At 46.3% G+C, this 16,600-nt stretch overlaps 3 protein-coding genes across 9 annotated transcripts in view; 2 read left to right on the forward strand and 1 right to left on the reverse strand.

The window, feature by feature from the left end:
- DNM2 (dynamin 2) overlaps positions 1-10,193 on the forward strand; it is a 35,206-nt gene extending 25,013 nt beyond the window's left edge. For 4 of the 7 annotated variants that reach the window (XM_053464827.1, XM_053464828.1, XM_053464829.1 and 1 more), the window contains 2 exons: positions 387-638; positions 1,923-2,192. In XM_053464827.1, coding sequence (XP_053320802.1) covers positions 387-638; positions 1,923-1,992 — 322 coding nt within the window. In that variant the 3' untranslated portion in view covers positions 1,993-2,192. Of the gene's footprint in view, positions 1-386; positions 639-1,922; positions 2,193-2,730; positions 3,014-8,892 lie in introns of those variants that run through there. The other 3 variants (XM_053464831.1, XM_053464833.1, XM_053464834.1) reach the window with 2 other exon arrangements.
- A 1,338-nt stretch (positions 10,194-11,531) lies between these two features.
- TMED1 (transmembrane p24 trafficking protein 1) lies at positions 11,532-13,027 on the reverse strand. Its single transcript, XM_053464318.1, has 4 exons — positions 12,802-13,027; positions 12,263-12,360; positions 11,962-12,145; positions 11,532-11,756 (listed from the first exon to the last, which is right to left on the reverse strand). Exons 1-4 carry the CDS (start codon positions 12,970-12,972, stop codon positions 11,538-11,540), a joined length of 672 nt encoding a protein of 223 aa, XP_053320293.1. The 5' UTR covers positions 12,973-13,027; the 3' UTR covers positions 11,532-11,537.
- Positions 13,028-14,752: 1,725 nt separating this feature from the next.
- Positions 14,753-16,600, forward strand: part of LOC128491548 (uncharacterized) — a 6,205-nt gene continuing 4,357 nt past the window's right edge. The window contains exons 1-3 of the mRNA XM_053463867.1: positions 14,753-14,887; positions 15,828-15,863; positions 16,507-16,600. The exon at positions 16,507-16,600 is cut by the window's right edge and continues 209 nt beyond it. Coding sequence (XP_053319842.1) covers positions 14,842-14,887; positions 15,828-15,863; positions 16,507-16,600 — 176 coding nt within the window. The 5' untranslated portion in view covers positions 14,753-14,841. The remainder of the gene's footprint in view (positions 14,888-15,827; positions 15,864-16,506) is intronic.

Here is a 16,600-nt window from a genome sequence, read left to right on the forward strand (position 1 = left end):
AGCGGTTTCTGTCATCAGCCCATCAGCGGCTGCTTTTGTGTCCCGTGACAATCGAGCGTTCTCTACGGAATTAAGAACGCCCGAATTATTTCTGGGGAGGCTTTGGGCGTTCGGTGGTACCGGGAGCTGCGGTTGGTTATAAAAGAGATAAATGCCATCGGTGAAGCAGCGCGTTTAATAAGTCAACATAAGTCCTGCGAAGAAGGTCAAGGAACACTTAAATCACTCTTTTTAATGGGTTTTTACTGAGAGATGAAAAGGTTAATCGTTTTTATATCAAATAGGAAGTCATGTTTTATTTATTTGCCTTTTGAAGAAGAAAAAAAAACTTCTGTCTTGTTAACTTTTAATTTAGCTGTGTTTTGGTCTTTTTCTTTCTTTTTCAGCCCAAACATGCAACGGAGGCCCGTCTCCACCATCCTTCCCCCCAGCCGCCCCCCTGCAGTCCGGGGGCCGACTCCGGGCCCCCCGCTTATTCCAGTGCCTGTCGGCGGTTCCAGCTTCGTGGCCCCACCTATCCCCTCCCGCCCAGGTCCCCAAGGGCCCTTTGCTGCTAACAATGACCCTTTCGCTGCACCCCCACAGATTCCATCTCGGCCTGCCCGCATTCCACCCGGCGTGCCCCCCGGTGTGCCCAGGTAAGGACTTCTGTGCCGCTGTGTAACGGTCCAGTTAATTCTGGGCGCCGATAATCTGCACGTTATCCCGCGTTATCGTTACGCAGCTAGGAAATATTTTAATTTATGTTATATGCATGCTGCCCTTTAATAGCGCATCGTCTCCGTACAGCTGGGGTGGGCATTGTATCCCGTTTAATCGTGCCATCTTCACCGCTTAATTTTACCCTTTTATCCAGCATGTTCCCCTTTGTAACGCCTCGTCTCCATACTGTACCGCCTGCTGCAGCTTTAGTAACCCGCATGTCGCCCTATATCAAAACTCCCATAAAGCTTAAATCTCCACTGTTTAATCTGCATTTGGTGACATGCCGGTGCGCTGTATAATACAGTGCTTGCATTCAGGGCTGGTTTTCATCACCGGGTCGACAACCTGGCAAGGGTTAGTCTTTTACATTAGTGATTCCTGGCGCGCTCCTTAGTAGCCATGGGCCATCAATTGGGGGATTTCGCTGCTGGGTGACGACAAAAAAAACCTTTTTTAGTTTTGTGAAACCAGGCCTGGGAATGATGGAAGTGCTGTGCTGTATAATACAGAGTTGTGTGCATGGCGTGTGTACCAAGCTGAATCTATACCCCGTACCCGTTACCCATTACAGTAAATTAAAGTCGGTCTGTTTACTCTTAGAATAGCCTAACAACGCTGTATGTATATCGCTTAGCTGAGTTATATATATTTAAATATAAAATCTATATAATATAAAAGCAGCTCTGGTGCATAGTAATCAATGGGATTTCCATTGGTATAAAAGCACCTTTTTAAACTTTGTGAAGTAGTAATATACACACAGCGCCGACGGTCATCCTGAGAATAAACCCACCGATAAGAAACATTGCCGCGCTGTAGGGCGCCAGCGGTGTAAAGACGCAGATAATTTATTCAGCAGGCTATAAAACCATTTATTATTATAAGTGTCTCAGTTAATGATTGTGAGACCTATGAGTAGCCTATTTCTAATTGAAGTAAAGATAGCCTTGAACTACAACTCCCATGATGCTCTGTGCCTGACTGGCGTCATGTGACTTGTATTTCTGCAATGGCCGGCGAGCTACAGCTTTTGCCAAGTCTTGATGAGACTGTTAATCAATGCAGTGCCCCGAATGAGTGTTTTGTAAATCAGCGGTAGGATGCCAGTCATTGCTTTAAGCGTCTTTGCCTCCTGGTACGCGGCGCTCGCGGATGACCCCGTTTCTTTGCTCACTTCGCCTGAGCTGTCTCACCCCCCACTCTCTTCGTTTTTGCAGCCGGAGACCTCCCGCCGCCCCAAACAGGCCTACCATAATCCGACCGGCGGAGCCCTCTTTGTTAGACTAAGAGCGGAGAGGGGCCGCTGGGGGCCGTTAGAGATCACAGCTCTGCAGTTTTCTGTGTGGGATGAGGGAGAGACGGGACTAAACACGGGGCGCGCTCCTGTCTCCCCTCTCACAGACACAGTGTCCATCCGGCTCGATGCCCTGCGCACACGTCGCTCCTGACCACTTCCATAGAAATAGACTTTTTTGATTCGTCAAACCCGTAAAAAAAAGAGAATAATTGTTAATACAGAGAGCCGTTTAACCGCGGGGCACGTTCGCTCCGAGGAGAAAAGCACGTTTTTAGACTGAACCGAAGAAGCTGCCATTTTGTAGAGCGACGACATAACAGGGGACGGAAATTGGCTTAAATTGCAGGAAACTTAGACTTTCTTCCCCTCTTTTTTAATTCAGTAATGGCGCGTCCAAAACCGGCCGTTACGTATAAAAACAAGCAATTCTGCAAATTCTTAGATTTTGCTACATTTCATCCATTATTTCCGATGCAGAAGGGCTCCCCCGATCTGATCTCCCGTACCCCCCCAGCCGATATATATAAATGTTCGACTCGGACGTCCGCTGCTTCCCAATTCTTCAGCGCGTCTCGAGCCTTTCTCACAAAGCGTTATCGAAATGGCAGATTCCTGCTCCACCCCCCCCCACCCCCACTGTCCTATAAGAAGAAACTGATTTTCTTTTTTTTTTTTTTTAATGTAGTCGAGATAATCCGGCACTAAAGTCTATTTCTATACCATTAAAGGTCACGTTGACAGAAGCCGACGAGAAAAAGAATGCAGGGTTAAAGAAAAATGGAGTAAAAAAATGTGTAATTTCTGCAAGAAAAAAACTGTTTAACATTCAATTGTATGTAATATACAAGATGCAGGGCCTCTATTTATCCGCCTTTTAGTATTTAAGTGCTTTCTACCTGTGTAGAATTTACTATCCCGCTTCTGTTCCTATCGAATTATGTACAGTGTTTTTTTGTTTTGTTTTTTGAGATCTTTAAGACTTTGCATTTGTTTTCCGATGTAATTAACAATGAACAAAAAAACCTCTATCCATGATTTAGTGGTTTTCTCCTTAATCAGTGCCTTTATGCCGATGATAGGGGGGTGGAAGTTGCGGTTTGCTAGTGGAACCGAAGACAAAGTCGTCCGGCGCTTTTCAGGAACCCGCGGAGTTAATAATGTTGCTTGGTCCTCCAGGTTGGGAGGGAGAGCGGAGACGTCCTTTTAACGCTCGCCCGTTGACATCAGATGCCACCGACGAGGTGGAGGAGATAGCCTCACAACATATGTACCAACCCTGTTGGTCTCCAGCTCTTGGTCTACAATTCCCGTGACCCGTTCGTAGGTTGTCGGGAATTTCCTCGTCTCCTCAACCTTCTTATCTCCCGTTATATATCTCTGGGTTAGAGAACGGGGTCCGAGCGCCATTTCCATGTATTATGAGACGCTGGGTTCCTCTAAGACATTGAGTAACGCCCAGAATTTGTTTGAGGGTCCGCATGAGAAGTTTAGTGAAGGTTTACTGCTGGGTAATAAATGGTCGGTGGCCGCGTGTGCGGTTTTAATGGCCACGTCACGCGTACATTTATAAAGGCGTAGATACCGCCGCTCGCTGCTCCCGGGTTCACAAAACTATAGTCACTTTATCAGGACTTTTTTTTTTTAATTTGCTAAATCCCAGCATTTATATGGGAGCAGCCTTCTTAACAGCGTGCCGGGGCATTTCTATGGTTGCCCCCTGCTTTTGGGAAAGCTGATTGGTTGTGGTAGACGGAGGACGGGTGGTGATTTTATCATTGAGATTTATTGAATTACAAAAATGTTACTGGTCGTGCCATTGACCTCAATCCTTTAAATGCGCCTTAGGCGATGGGTTACCTAAACGAGTGCGGCCCCGGGGGTTTCATACCCCCTACAAAGCAGTTCCACCGCGATAAACTAGAGGGTCCTGGGGGCTTCTCCGCACGTTTCCAGTTACCCAAGCAACCCACGGGGACCCCAACAACACATCAGCATTTGGTAAGGGGAAGAGCCATCCCCCTATTCCCATAGCCCTTATCGGACCAGATCGGTGACTGTCCGTGTGGCTAAACAAGCAACTGCGCCCCTGACCTGTGCCGCTCTTCTACAACTTGGAGGACCTGCAACATATTACATATAAAAGGGTAGCCGTGCCGTAAAACTACGCCCGGTTCCTACTGCGGCAATCGTATGGAGCTTAAAGGCAGTGGGTGATGCTCTGCAGTGGGTGATGCTCTGCAGTGATGTTGATTGCGGTCTCTTGATTGTCTTTGGACGAGGAGAGGAGCAGCTCAGATGATTGATGCTTTTACCCTGTCTGGGAATGGCCTCTCCTGTATCGTGCGAAGTGCCTCCCCAACTCTGTACCTTATTAATAAACTAAAACAAATAAAGGGAACTTTATTCTTCTGGTGACTGCTGGTTTCACTTCTGGGTGTCCGTTACTTTCGGGTGAATGCTTCTCTTTAGTACTTTCCACGCGCTGCACGCTCGTTCTTTCTCCTTTAAAGATGCAGTTCCACTGGGGCTCTCACTCATATCACACAAACCTTAGCAGATCTGTATTTTCTTCCTTTTACTTTATCACTTAAAACACATATAGCCCAATATAGTTTTCAGTATCTATGGCAGCAGTCAGTGCCTGCTTTTGTCATATATAATAAATATAATAAAGCATCTCCAGGAGAATTCAGGGTAAGGCTAAACTTTGCATGACAATTATTCCCAGTGGAACGGCACCTTTAGAGCCCAAGTAACTCGCAAAATGTCATTATTCTACACAGCCGCTCACCAAGTCAAGCTGGGGTCTCCAACGTTTCGTTTAATTAGACTTATTTATGGTTAATTTGAGCGATTGAGAGTTAATGAAGCGTTTTAGGGATTAAGGATTTATCGAAGAAGGCGAGCTGCCTGCTGGAGGCTCCTGAGCTGAAACTATGAGACCTCCGGCCTTCTCTTCTCAGCTGTTTCTGTCTGCTACTCTTCCGTCAAATAACCCCGTCGTGTAAAGCAAAGTAATGAGCTAAACGGTAAGACTGGGAGTCGTAACTCGGGGAAGAAGCGGCACGAGGTGGATCCAACATCGCTCGCCATACGCAGACATTGAGTTTGGGGCTGGACAACGACTTGTTAAAAAGATATGGTTTTGGGAAAAAATATAAATAAGAGGCAGAAACTTAGTGAAGGAAATGAAGGATTTCGGTTATGTAGACGAGGTGCCTCATCATCTGTATAAGATCCTATGTATTATGATAAGAGAGTCAGAACAACAACATAAACAAATATGGCGCTGCAAAGGCTGTAAGGCTCCGGAACGCGCCGACCGTAGAGATGGTGACCCAGTTTAATACGAGAGTTTAATAAGGAATGGCTGAATTCATCTTTGGGCAAGTAAGGTACTCATTGATCGTTTACACGCTGATGATCTGTAGATGATTCTGGCTGCCCGCGCGGTCATGGAGAAGTTTGACGTCCGTCTTAGTTGGCTCGACGCAGTTACTGATGTCTTGGAACGGTTGGATTTCATGTATCGTAACATATTATAAAATTAAGGGCCCACCAAACTGTTCTTAGAGGAGAAAAACATGGCGGTCTTCCTAGTAAGCCTCGCTGAACCTCTATGGAGACTCCGCTGGCTGCTCAGCTTGCAGGCGCCCTTGAAGCTTCACCGGAGCTTCGTTGTGTCTGCTTCGTAGCTGGGGATTGGACCCCCGGTTTTTTATTCTTCCTACCCCTTGGGTGCTAAAGGTCGGATTCTTGTTGATGTCACGGAATGTCAAAGATAATGAATTTCTGGTGTAAGTAAAGCCATCGAGCTGTACTGGAGGTAGTGAAGATAGTTTGAGACGTGACTGCGACGTCCATTCTTGGTCAGATATTGTCCTTCGGAACGTTGGCTACAATGGTCGGTTTAATGAGGCTTATACCTACTTATTACATTATATTTATAGAGTGCCAGGAGATTCCGAAGCACAGTTACAGAAGGGGGGAGGGGTAATCTAAATTAACAATAACATGAGGGGAGGTAAAAACGTGCCGGTGGAGAGGAGGGGAAGGTGGAACGAGACAGAAGCCAAGTGTCTGTTTGGGCAAGGATGGTGTGATTCGCGTGAAGGCTGCTGGAGATCTGGAAGAGTAGATGGTTTCTTTCAGAATACAGGTATCTGGGGTATAAATTGTATCGGAATAGATACAGAGAGTGACAGAGGGGAGAGGAGAGAAGGTGTGGGAAGAGCAGAGCGATAGGGGTCGTAGAGTTTTGGGCTCTGGAGGTAAGAGTTAGGAGGGTATGGGGACTCGGTGAAGGGACTGGCACAGGGGGACAGCAGATGAAGATGGGGAGAAGACTATTACCCCGGGCAGAGATGTTCGGGGTGAATTGGATTAGCAGAAGACGGGAGGCAAGAGCAGATAGTGGGGAGTTTTGTGATTAGGATATCACAAGCGAGTGAATGTGAAGGAGAGAGCAGAGTCAAGCGTGACGCTTTGGTGGAAATGTCCAATTGCGGATGGAGAAGTTGGGGGCAATAATCATTAGCTCCGTATTTAAGATGTGTGAGAAGAGAGGTCGGAGGAGGAAAGTGAATCGGAGTGTCGTCAGGGCAGAGGTGGTACCGGAATCCAAGAGATTAGTTTTTGGAGAAGGGGATAATCCACAGGCTGTAGGGAGGATCGAGGATAATCAATTAGTACAGTTGGTGAAGAATATCTCAGGAGGATGTTACGGACCCAAATCGCATTGAAAATGTATATAATTTATATATTTTAAATGCTTTTTGGGTGTGAATTGACATCAAAAGTGAAGCAGAAGTAGAGTGGGTTAGTTGCTGGAAAAGCCCCGGTGCAAAGACGGGAAACCAAGTAAGAACCAAAACACAAAAAAGTAACCACAGAAAATGATTCTGGCGCCAGGAAATGAGATTAAGTGGAGCCAGAAGGTAAATTAGGCATACCTCCCAGGTGTCTCTGTGTAAGGAGGACAGTCCCTGTGCTAACGTCCCTCTTTCTTATACGCACAAACATCACAAAATACATTGTGTCGGTAAAGCCCACACCTATCATGCCTCTCATCGCATCCCCTCAGGCCAAGATGCCCCTCTGTGACCATTTTACACATGAATATTTTTAAATTCCCTGGCAAAAAATTACCACCTGTATGTCGGCTGCCGTTATTACCCTAACCAAACAATTTATCGCCCTATCATCGCATCCAGCTTTTGGATTGAAATTTCACTAGAATTGCTTGGATCGTAGAAACACATAAAAAGACGCCTTAAACGGAAATAAAAAAAGATAATAAATATAAAACATAATTATTATAACGTTGGCCTGGTCTCTTGATTCATATAATACGACGGACGTTGCCGCGTTCCGGTTATAGAACGCCAGCGGGTTTCGTGGCTCGGTTGCAATAGGGGATCGTGAACGATAGCAGTGAGAGATTCTGGCGCGGAATCTATTAGAATTCATCGAAATGATTAAATTCTTAATAAATGTTTTGTCCTTCAGGATTGTGAAGCAGGCGCTATTAGCCCAACTTAATAACTTAATGACTTCAACATTTGTACCCTCTTTACAGCTTTATATACGAGTGAAGACACTCAAAGGAATAATGTATTTTATTTACATGATTTAATTTATAATTATTGTAGCTTTTAGGCCCATCAGGCAAAGTGTAAGAGCGTAGGGGTTGATTTAGGACTGTTGGGATGTATAGCTAAATAAGTCTGCTATTCAGGCGAAGGGACGGGCTCTTAGGAGCATTCCTGCCCTGAAGATAAATATTTGATGTAATTAATAAAGATTATGTTGTATATGAACAGGACATTTTATTGGACGTCAGTCAGTAAAGTGTGATCAGCAGCACCAATAGACATTTTAAAACTTATCAGTATTATGATCCTCCTTCAGTGTGAGCATTGAATTATACATTATACAGGGCCAGCTCCGACCCTCTCCAACAGGAGGAGAAGACTTGTGATGGATGGTGATATGAGGGAAACCATTATTCTAGTCTGGCTATAGATTCATTTTGGAGACCCCAGTCTTGTCCAATGTTGGTTTTCTGTGTCCCTTTTTCTTTCGGGTGGGTTGGGGCCCAATAGGGCCAAATGCCTTCTGGGACTGCAGCTCCAGAGGGAGAACGGATCCTGCAGCGTCCAGCTGCACCCGAGGGGTCCCACGCTGTACATGCCTTTTTGACGGCCACTGGCCTTAAAGTGTTACGGCTGCCTAGTCATCCCCAGCGTGGCCCTGAGTGCTCATAACCATAAAGAACCTTCAAACTTCTGCTTTTCTGCCATTTTTTGTTTACAACGTTCTCCTTAAATCCATGGTGTATTTATTATGGCTCCCTCTGCCACCCCCCGGGGCCTACCTCACGCCGGGCATCCTCAGATCTGAGCGCCAGGACATGACCCAAGAAGGGAAAACAGCCCCTGGTGATGACGCTTAGCTTTCAGGGTGGTAGATAAACGGAACAGCCTCTCATCAGAAGCGTCCGAGTCTCTACATCAGGAAAAACGGGCAGACTAGACGGGCCGACTGGTTCTTATCTTATCTTCTTTCCCCTACTATGTGATTATTTCCCGAGCTCCTCCTCTTCAGTTTTATCTCGTCGCAATTCACCGCGTTCCCTCCCATGAAGTTTCACTTGATGATAAAAGTTCTAAAGTAGAACCTGGGGAACAATGCGACCGATAAATGGAGGCAGCGTATATGTTTTTAACGTATAGTCTTGAATTAAAAAGGCGCTGAATCCCACCCTATATGCCCCAGTGCTTTACTACGCACTTCCATGCTTAAGGATCTTAAAATAATATAATAAAAGAATTATTCTCTGAGCGATGTTGAAATATTTTTTTCATTATTGTTCATTCTCTCTTTTTCAGGAGACCACCCCCCACCACCCCCGCTAAACCATCGCTTTGGTGATGAGAACCCATCTTCCTCCTTTTGGTCCCTTTCCCAGTAACGCCGACCAAACCCAGATCATCTTCGCCCCAGGGAACGCCGATTCCTTCCACGTTCCACGGGAGATCTCGTCCAGATTTAATCGATTTTGGGTCAGAGTTGTTATATTGGTGTTACCCAATAGTCTGCTGAGCGTGGGGGGGGGGACGTTAATCGGTTGGCGGAAGCTCTAGAATCAGCCTTGTCTTGCTTGAATTTTTGGACTGGGATTGGTGGAGAATATACCATGATGGTGGCTACAGTAGCCAATCACAAGCTGCAAATTCGAGGATGCTTCTTATTGATTTGAGAAATACACTGGACCAGACGGAAAGAAACCGGCAACTACACGGATATTATTAGTGCGGTTGTTCCGGAGGTTTAGGGGGGCTGTAAGGATTCTGGATTATTGAGGATTATGTATATTTTGGGAGGTATCACTGTAGATGTGGACGATGTTTTGCATATTGCTAGTGTTTTAAAGTACAGGTGAAGCATAACCTCCGCCACCTATAACGATATCTTTCCACTTTGCGTTAAATCGCGTTCGTGGTTTGATTTTCCCAGTTTTGGCGGATGAATGTAGAACAAACAAAAAAAAACCAGCCTACGATGGTTCCAGTCACGGTGCGGTAAACCGAGCGCTGTGTGCAGGTGGAACCAGTTAATGCACTGGCATCCGCACCACAAGGGGTTAATTCGCCAATTCCCAGGTAACACTAAACAATGGCTGGATGTTATCCTCGCTCCCTCCAGGTTCCTCGAAACAAAAAGGAACTATGACACAGCTGTAAAAGGTTGTGTAGTAACTAATGAACAGTCCACTGGTTGCTATGGCGACTGCTCCCTATTCCAAACTTTGCACCAGAATTGCTCAAGATTTTTTTCCAAGATTTGTTCAAACTGTACTTTTTTGTTTTTGTAAAATATGGTAATAAATGAGGTAATTTCTGTAATCTGAATAAAATTTTAAACAAACTTTATATAAATATTAATCATATGGGGGGGCCTTTAACAAAAAAAGAAAACCTAACTAAAAACGTTGGGGGGACAAAAAAAGGACACAGGAATGAAATGAACTGCATCAGAAATTAATCGGACGCATCGCAACAAAGTTTTTACGCATTTTTCTTTTTAATGTTCTGAACGGACACTTTGTTACACCTGGGGGGGGGATCTAGCATGTTTTTTGCCTTACAATTAACAAAAATGATTAAATAAAAAAAGTTAAATATGAAAATTCTGCATTTTTGGGGGCTTTTGTGATTTATGGAAATTAGATACAATCAGTTATGCAGGGGGGGGGGGGTCTAACTTTTTTTTCTTTAAAGGAAACCTAATAGTTTGAGATTAGGGACACGGATCAGCCCCCTTCGCTTTTGGGAAGATTCTTTAAAGTTGACCACTAAGTAGGCGCATAGGCTAATTTTCCATCTCCGACACAGCCAAGATATTGAAAATATTACATTCTGGGTTAAAAATGGTTTATTGACTCAATATTAATAATAAAGTACCATCATTCGTAGTATGAAACAAATTTTTTTAAAAAAAATTACTGCGCAGAAAAAACAAGTAAACATTTCAGACGCCGTTTGTCAACTAAGAGGTGCGCTAAACCGGCACGGCGACGCTTTATACAGGTATAAAATTGGCAAATAGCAGCAACGTGGTTGTCTAAAGCTCCGTACCTTCCTAAAAAGTACAAAGAAAATAGAAAAAAAGTTTTACGAAATACGTAAATTTCTATTGGTTAAGACAGTACGGTTTGTTAAAACACTTTTTTTACGGGTCCTTCTGCAATTAAAAAAATATATATAAATTTCACTAAGGCCAGACAGAAAAATAAATCACACCTTCCAAGAAAAAAAAAAATAATATATATATAGTGTGGATCATATTGCATAGTACTATTAAAAAATATATATATATTGTATACATACCATTTTAACAAAAAGGGGGTAGATATTTTAATAACGAAATACATTTTTGTAATAGAAAATTCCTAAAATTACGATTTGCACCAAATGTTTAGCTGCTCCATAAGAGGCAGTAATATTCAATCAAAGGAACGGATCAAACAAAGGCACGCGGGATTAAGAATCTGCATCTCCCGGCAACGGACAGAGCGGCGTCTGAAGCGGCCGGCGCGGAGAGAGGAAAGTTTGTGCTCCGGTTCATCGTTGCATAGAAATAGATTAGAAGAGAAATCCCCACGAACGTTTTTTTGCTGCGTTTGGCATTTGTTTTGACGACGTCGGGAGCATTAAACGGACTCTGCCCTCGTAGGAACGGCGTGGATTCCGTGCGTCCGCCCGCGCCTCGCCGTCCCAATGTCTGACCGCCGAGCAGACGCCGCTTCCGTTCTATTCAGCAGAGAGATGTTTAAAGCGGCCGTATCTGTCGTGACCGGATGGATGTCTATGGCTGGCGGGAAGGCTGTAATGGTTGCCATTCGGCCAGCAGGCTCCGTGCAGATTCCGATCCCGGGTGCCTTCTTGTGCCGGTGAGTTTCAGGACCGCGTGTAAATCCCCAGCCGTGGTAGCCCGAGCCGGCTAGTCCGTGGGAGGAAGGCTTCCTCCGGGATTACGTCCTAACCTTGCGCTTGTCGTCAAACAGGCTCTTCAGCATGTAGACCTGGACGAAGGCCACCGTCACCAGGACTCCCACGTTGACGGCCGACCAGAAGTTCACGCGCTGCAGGTTGCTCTCCTGCAGGTTCCGGTCCCGCGCCTCGAAGGCACGGAGCACGGTCTGCATCTGCATGCTCCGCTCCAGCCTGGACTTCATGTTCTCGATGGACTCCTGGGGAGGAGAGCGCATTCCGTTTAACAATCGAGAGCCGCGAGGGTTACCAAGACGACGGGTATCAAGAGACATAGATCGCTCAATTTATTTTCATTCATATGAATTGAATTGAGATGACCCTTTGTACAGCGCTACTGAATATGACAGCGCTATAAAACAGATAACAACAAGTCACCAGGGGGCCATACACTTTCTCACCCACCTTGATGTCTTCTATCTTGACGTCCAGGAGCTCGTCGGGCTCCACCATGTCTGCCCAGTTATCGGGCTCCTCGTCGCCCTGCTGCCCGTCGAATATTATCTCGAAGAAGACGAGCTTCTCGGAGATGGTGCTGAACGAGTTATCGAAGCAGATCATGTAGTCGCCGGCTTCGGTGGGCTCCAAGCTGGGGCGAGAAAAGAGAGACGATGAAGGGGTGAACGGCGGGCTCAGCGGAAAGGCTGGGAAAGAAGGGACGCAGCAGGGGGGGTACTCCAAGTAGCAAATAAATACAGTCACTCACGTGTGGACCCCGTCAGACCGTCGCCTCTCCATGATGAGCAAGACCCCCGAAGGAGACGTGACGGTAAAATCCACGTCGAGTCCAGCCCCGCCTATTACCTGTCCGAGACAGAGAGTACAGACGATTAAGGAGGCTTTACTTTACTAAGAAGTGGAGCAGCCTCCCGGCAGAAGTGGTGGCAGCAAATATAATCAATTTTAATGTGCATGGGGTAAGTATACAGTGTATCCCATGGCTGAGACTACAAGTCCCATCATGCTCTGCCCAGGGACCCTAACTAGCCTTTTTAGTTTATGAGTTTATACAGCACTGTCAATTTACAGAATGCTTTAGGGAAACACAAGACATTCCATCTGAAGAAGAGACCTCTGAGAGCTCTAAAGCGTCTGTAACTTTACCTATGCTGATGTATCATTTTCAGCTAAACATGACAGAGACAGACCAATGCATGAAGTTCAGCTTATAACGCAGAGATACAGACGCAGGGAACGACTGGACTTTGGCCGAGCATGATGGGATTTGCGATCAGTCTGCCTTACCTGGTACTCCACCTCCATGCTACCATTGAACAGGGCTCCCTGGTAGAAGCATTCTTGTCTCCCCGCCGGTAGAAGGAAGGTGAGCTCGGAGTCCTGCGGCTGTGTGATCGAATAAACTGCCAAGGGCAGCAGCAGCAGCAGCAGCACTACCAGGCCACGAAGACAGGCCATGGAAGAGGCTAATAGACCGAAATAAACCGTGCCCGCTTCCGTAGAGACAACTCACCTTCTGATTGGCTGACGTAAACGCCAGGTTAATCCTTGATTTACCTAATCGCCACCTGATTGGTGAACCCGTACATCAGCCTTGAGAATACACCTTCCCATTGGTTATCTGAGCATAAATCCCGCCCACCATCCTCAGCCTTGTAAGGGAAAGAAGCTGACTTGGACCAATACTGTCCCTGGAACCGTAGGACCCCTGAAGTAGCTGCCCGCCGCGTGCCTGATGGCAAATGTTTGCAATGAATGCATTGGTCGAAAAGTTACGCGGCGGTTAATGAAACAAAATAAATAATAAAGTTATTTTAACCTCAGAGAAAAAAATTGACTGATTCTGCTTTTCCTGTTATGCGAATAATTAACACAGTATCCGGCTTAGCAAAAGAGCTGACCGCGAGACTAAAAATATTAACCCTTTATCAGCCCATCATGCACTAATTGGCCCAAATTAGTATATAAAGTTATGCAGATAGCTATCCGTAGTTCACAAGGTAAACTACCTCATAAAAGCCCCCAACCACACCTCGTAAAAACAAAATGGTCCCTCTTTGACCATTTTAAAATGCTGGGAGGTATGTAATAAAGGTGCTGTTCCACTAAGATGAAAGAAAGTTGTAGTGAGAGGGTGGTGAATAAGTGGAACAGTCTCCCAGCAGAAGTGGTAGCGGGTAGTACAGTGAGGGGATTTAAACATACATGGGATAGACATACGGCTCCTGAATCTGACGAGACCAACGACTGATTAATTTGAGTCTTTACTGCAGAAAAAAACGGGCGACCAGATGGGCTGACGGGTGTGATCTGCTGTAGTTTATATAATAAGTGACTTAATACTAATGCCCTATAATTTTGCTTTAAAACCGTAAATGCCCGGAGAGTGGGGCCATTAGCGCTTCCCACCCACCTTTAAGTGAGTGTCCGCAGTGCAGACAGCCTGTAAGATTTTAGGGTACAGCCCTGCGTCCTAAAAGTGCCATAAGTGACCCCGTCTCACTGTATACAATATATATCTTGTTTGGGGTTTGATTTATGGATTATAGAGCCAAACCCCACCGATATGCCACATGATGCCCAGGTTGCCCCAGCGTTAGGCTGCTGGTCAGCAATACGTGTTTTGGAAAACATGGCTGATGTGGTCACCCTGCTGGGCATAAAACTTTGCTGGTCGAATGGTACACTGCAGGCTGGGCCCGGCAACGTGTTTTTTTTATAGCGCCATCATATACCGCAGCATTGTACAAGGAGTACACAGGACATAATAATAGTGCATCGCATTTGGACAGAAACCCAAGAGAAATAAGAGTTTTTTGGTATTTTCTCCCAGCCGTCCCCAGCGTGCCATCATATAGGATAACTGTAATTGCCAGCGTGGCCACGCAGATGAGGGGGGGGGGCGGTAATGGGGCATTTCCTTTCTCCATGGGGCAGTTAGTTAAGACCCTGTTGGCTTTGGTCATGCACCCCAACGTTTCAGGCGGCCAAAATGAGGGGCTGGGGCAAGAGTTGGGGATGGACAGGGCCGGCCCTGGACGTAGCAGGGTGGGAGACACGGCCGCTTGCAAGTAGCCACGAGAAGATGAAATGGGGGTCCCCCCGCCGTGCATCGCACCCCTCCGGGTGTTGTGATATATATATATATCTGGAAAGTATGTAAAATACGATTGCTAGAAAAGCTCGGATTTCCTGCTCTGCCATCGTTACATTTTGTTTTGTTTTTGCTTGGCATTGTGAAACACACTCTTGTGACACTGACGGTGTACTCGGCTGTGGTTTCCTGAAGGGCTCCTCCTAGATGTTCAGTAGGAAAGAAGTGATCAGATGCTGCGGCGAGGAATGGCGCCGACACCGTTCGTTCTACTGCTGGGTAAGAGATTCCCTGTCCGGGGTTATGCAGATCGTATCGCAGCCCTTCGGCCACCGGGCTCAAAGTCAATGTCTCAAGCCTTACAGCCACCGGGCTTGGTGCCCTCGTCTCAAGCCTTACAGCCACCGGGCTTGGTGCCCTCGCCTCAAGCCTTACAGATGACAGGATTTGGTTCTCTATGCCTTGCCTAAGCTACATGTCTGCCCGTGGCCCTGTCCCGGGCTTACCAGTGCCAGGCATGGTGCCCCTGTGTCGAGCTTTGTGAATGTTAGGCTCTGTGTCCTTGTGTCGAGCTTTACAGATGCTAGGCTCTGTGTCAAGCTTTACAGATGCTAGGCTCTGTGTCCTCCCGACATCCCTGTCTTCTCACATGTAGCGGTATAGAGTTATTGGGTACAGTCCGTGGGTCTCCATGCTTAGTCCCAGCTCCACCAGCTGGTTGGAACCCATACAGGGTCCGGTTTAAAATCCAGTCCCTGGAATGGACAGAGACTACTCGGCAGCTCTGGCTGGCACTGGGAGAAGCAAGCTGCAATTAGGCCGTAGTTACAAATGGATGGGGCACATCCATGAGCCAGCAGGGTGGCATTAATCCCCTCTTTTTTTAGCTGTTAGCATCACCCACAGAGTGGCGCCATGGACTTAATCCATGGTCTGCCTTACTGGGATTTTGGCTGTGTAAGTGAAATAGCCCTAGAGGGGCCACGTGTGCCCATGCCAAGCTCCAGGAATGGACTCAATGAAGGTCCTTGAGACACCAAAGCACTAATACCCTCGCTGAATCCTGATTCTGTCAATGCCATCTCTTCGAGACGTAACAGAAAAGCTGGAGACGGCTGTCTCTTTGGATCAAAGTCTTTATGCGATTATTAAAATGGCGTCATTGGGTCAATCAACGCAACGTTCTAATTGGGGCAGCTTTTTTATGATTATGTTTCAGGTCTCATTGGAATGAACATTGCTGGAACTAAACAAGGTGAGAAGGGGGGGGGCATTATCGCCAAAAGTAATAGGCTACGTCCTTCTTTATTTGGTAGAACGATGGTTCTGCTCAACTGAAATGCTCACCATACTCCATTTATGACCATAAATATACGTACCTTTATTATGGGATGGCTCGGGAGGCCCTGTTAACAAGCCGGTCAAGGTCCACTATAGACCAATTTAAATTATCGGTAGGAGAAAGTCCGATCAGTAAGCAGATCCCAGGAGCTCATGGACTTAAAGAGAGCTGTGGGTCTTCTCGCACCCTAAAAATATGAAATAAAAGGTTGCGCAGGAGGACACAGACGGTAACGTCATGGAACACGGACACAAATGTCTTCCCAGCACCGCTAGATGAGAGACCGAGAATGTTTAGTCAGTCATATCGGGAGATCCGCCACCTTCTTTCATGGGTGGATTAAAGACCGGACAGAAGGGGCATTTATGATCCATTGGTGTGTGTCGGTCTGACGGAAGGTATCTCCTTTGCTTACGTAGGCAAGAGGTTAGTCCTGGTAGGGCCACCAAGCCCACACCATTTATGAAAACAATAAGAGAGTGGCGTCCCATACAGAGTACTGAGCTGGAGTTGTGGAAGGTGAGGGGTATTTATTGCTTACATTTGTATTTTACAGAACGATTGCCTCCCCCACGCCTTACCCTGCTGTCCCCAGGGGGCATCTACAAAGGGCAATCTGCTGACCTACAGTGCACCGCGCCGGGCAGCTT

Source organism: Spea bombifrons, chromosome 4, assembly GCF_027358695.1.
Source record: "Spea bombifrons isolate aSpeBom1 chromosome 4, aSpeBom1.2.pri, whole genome shotgun sequence".
Classification (NCBI taxonomy): domain Eukaryota; kingdom Metazoa; phylum Chordata; class Amphibia; order Anura; family Pelobatidae; genus Spea; species Spea bombifrons.

Coding starts and splice junctions, on each gene's coding strand:
- TMED1 (XM_053464318.1), bottom strand. CDS start 12,972: ATGGCCTGTCTTCGTGGCCTGGTAGTGCTGCTGCTGCTGCTGCTGCCC. Junction 12,146..12,262: donor CGGTCTGACGGGGTCCACAC/GTGAGTGACTGT, acceptor TTCTCGCCCCAG/CTTGGAGCCCACCGAAGCCG. Junction 11,757..11,961: donor TCAAGATAGAAGACATCAAG/GTGGGTGAGAAA, acceptor TCTCCTCCCCAG/GAGTCCATCGAGAACATGAA.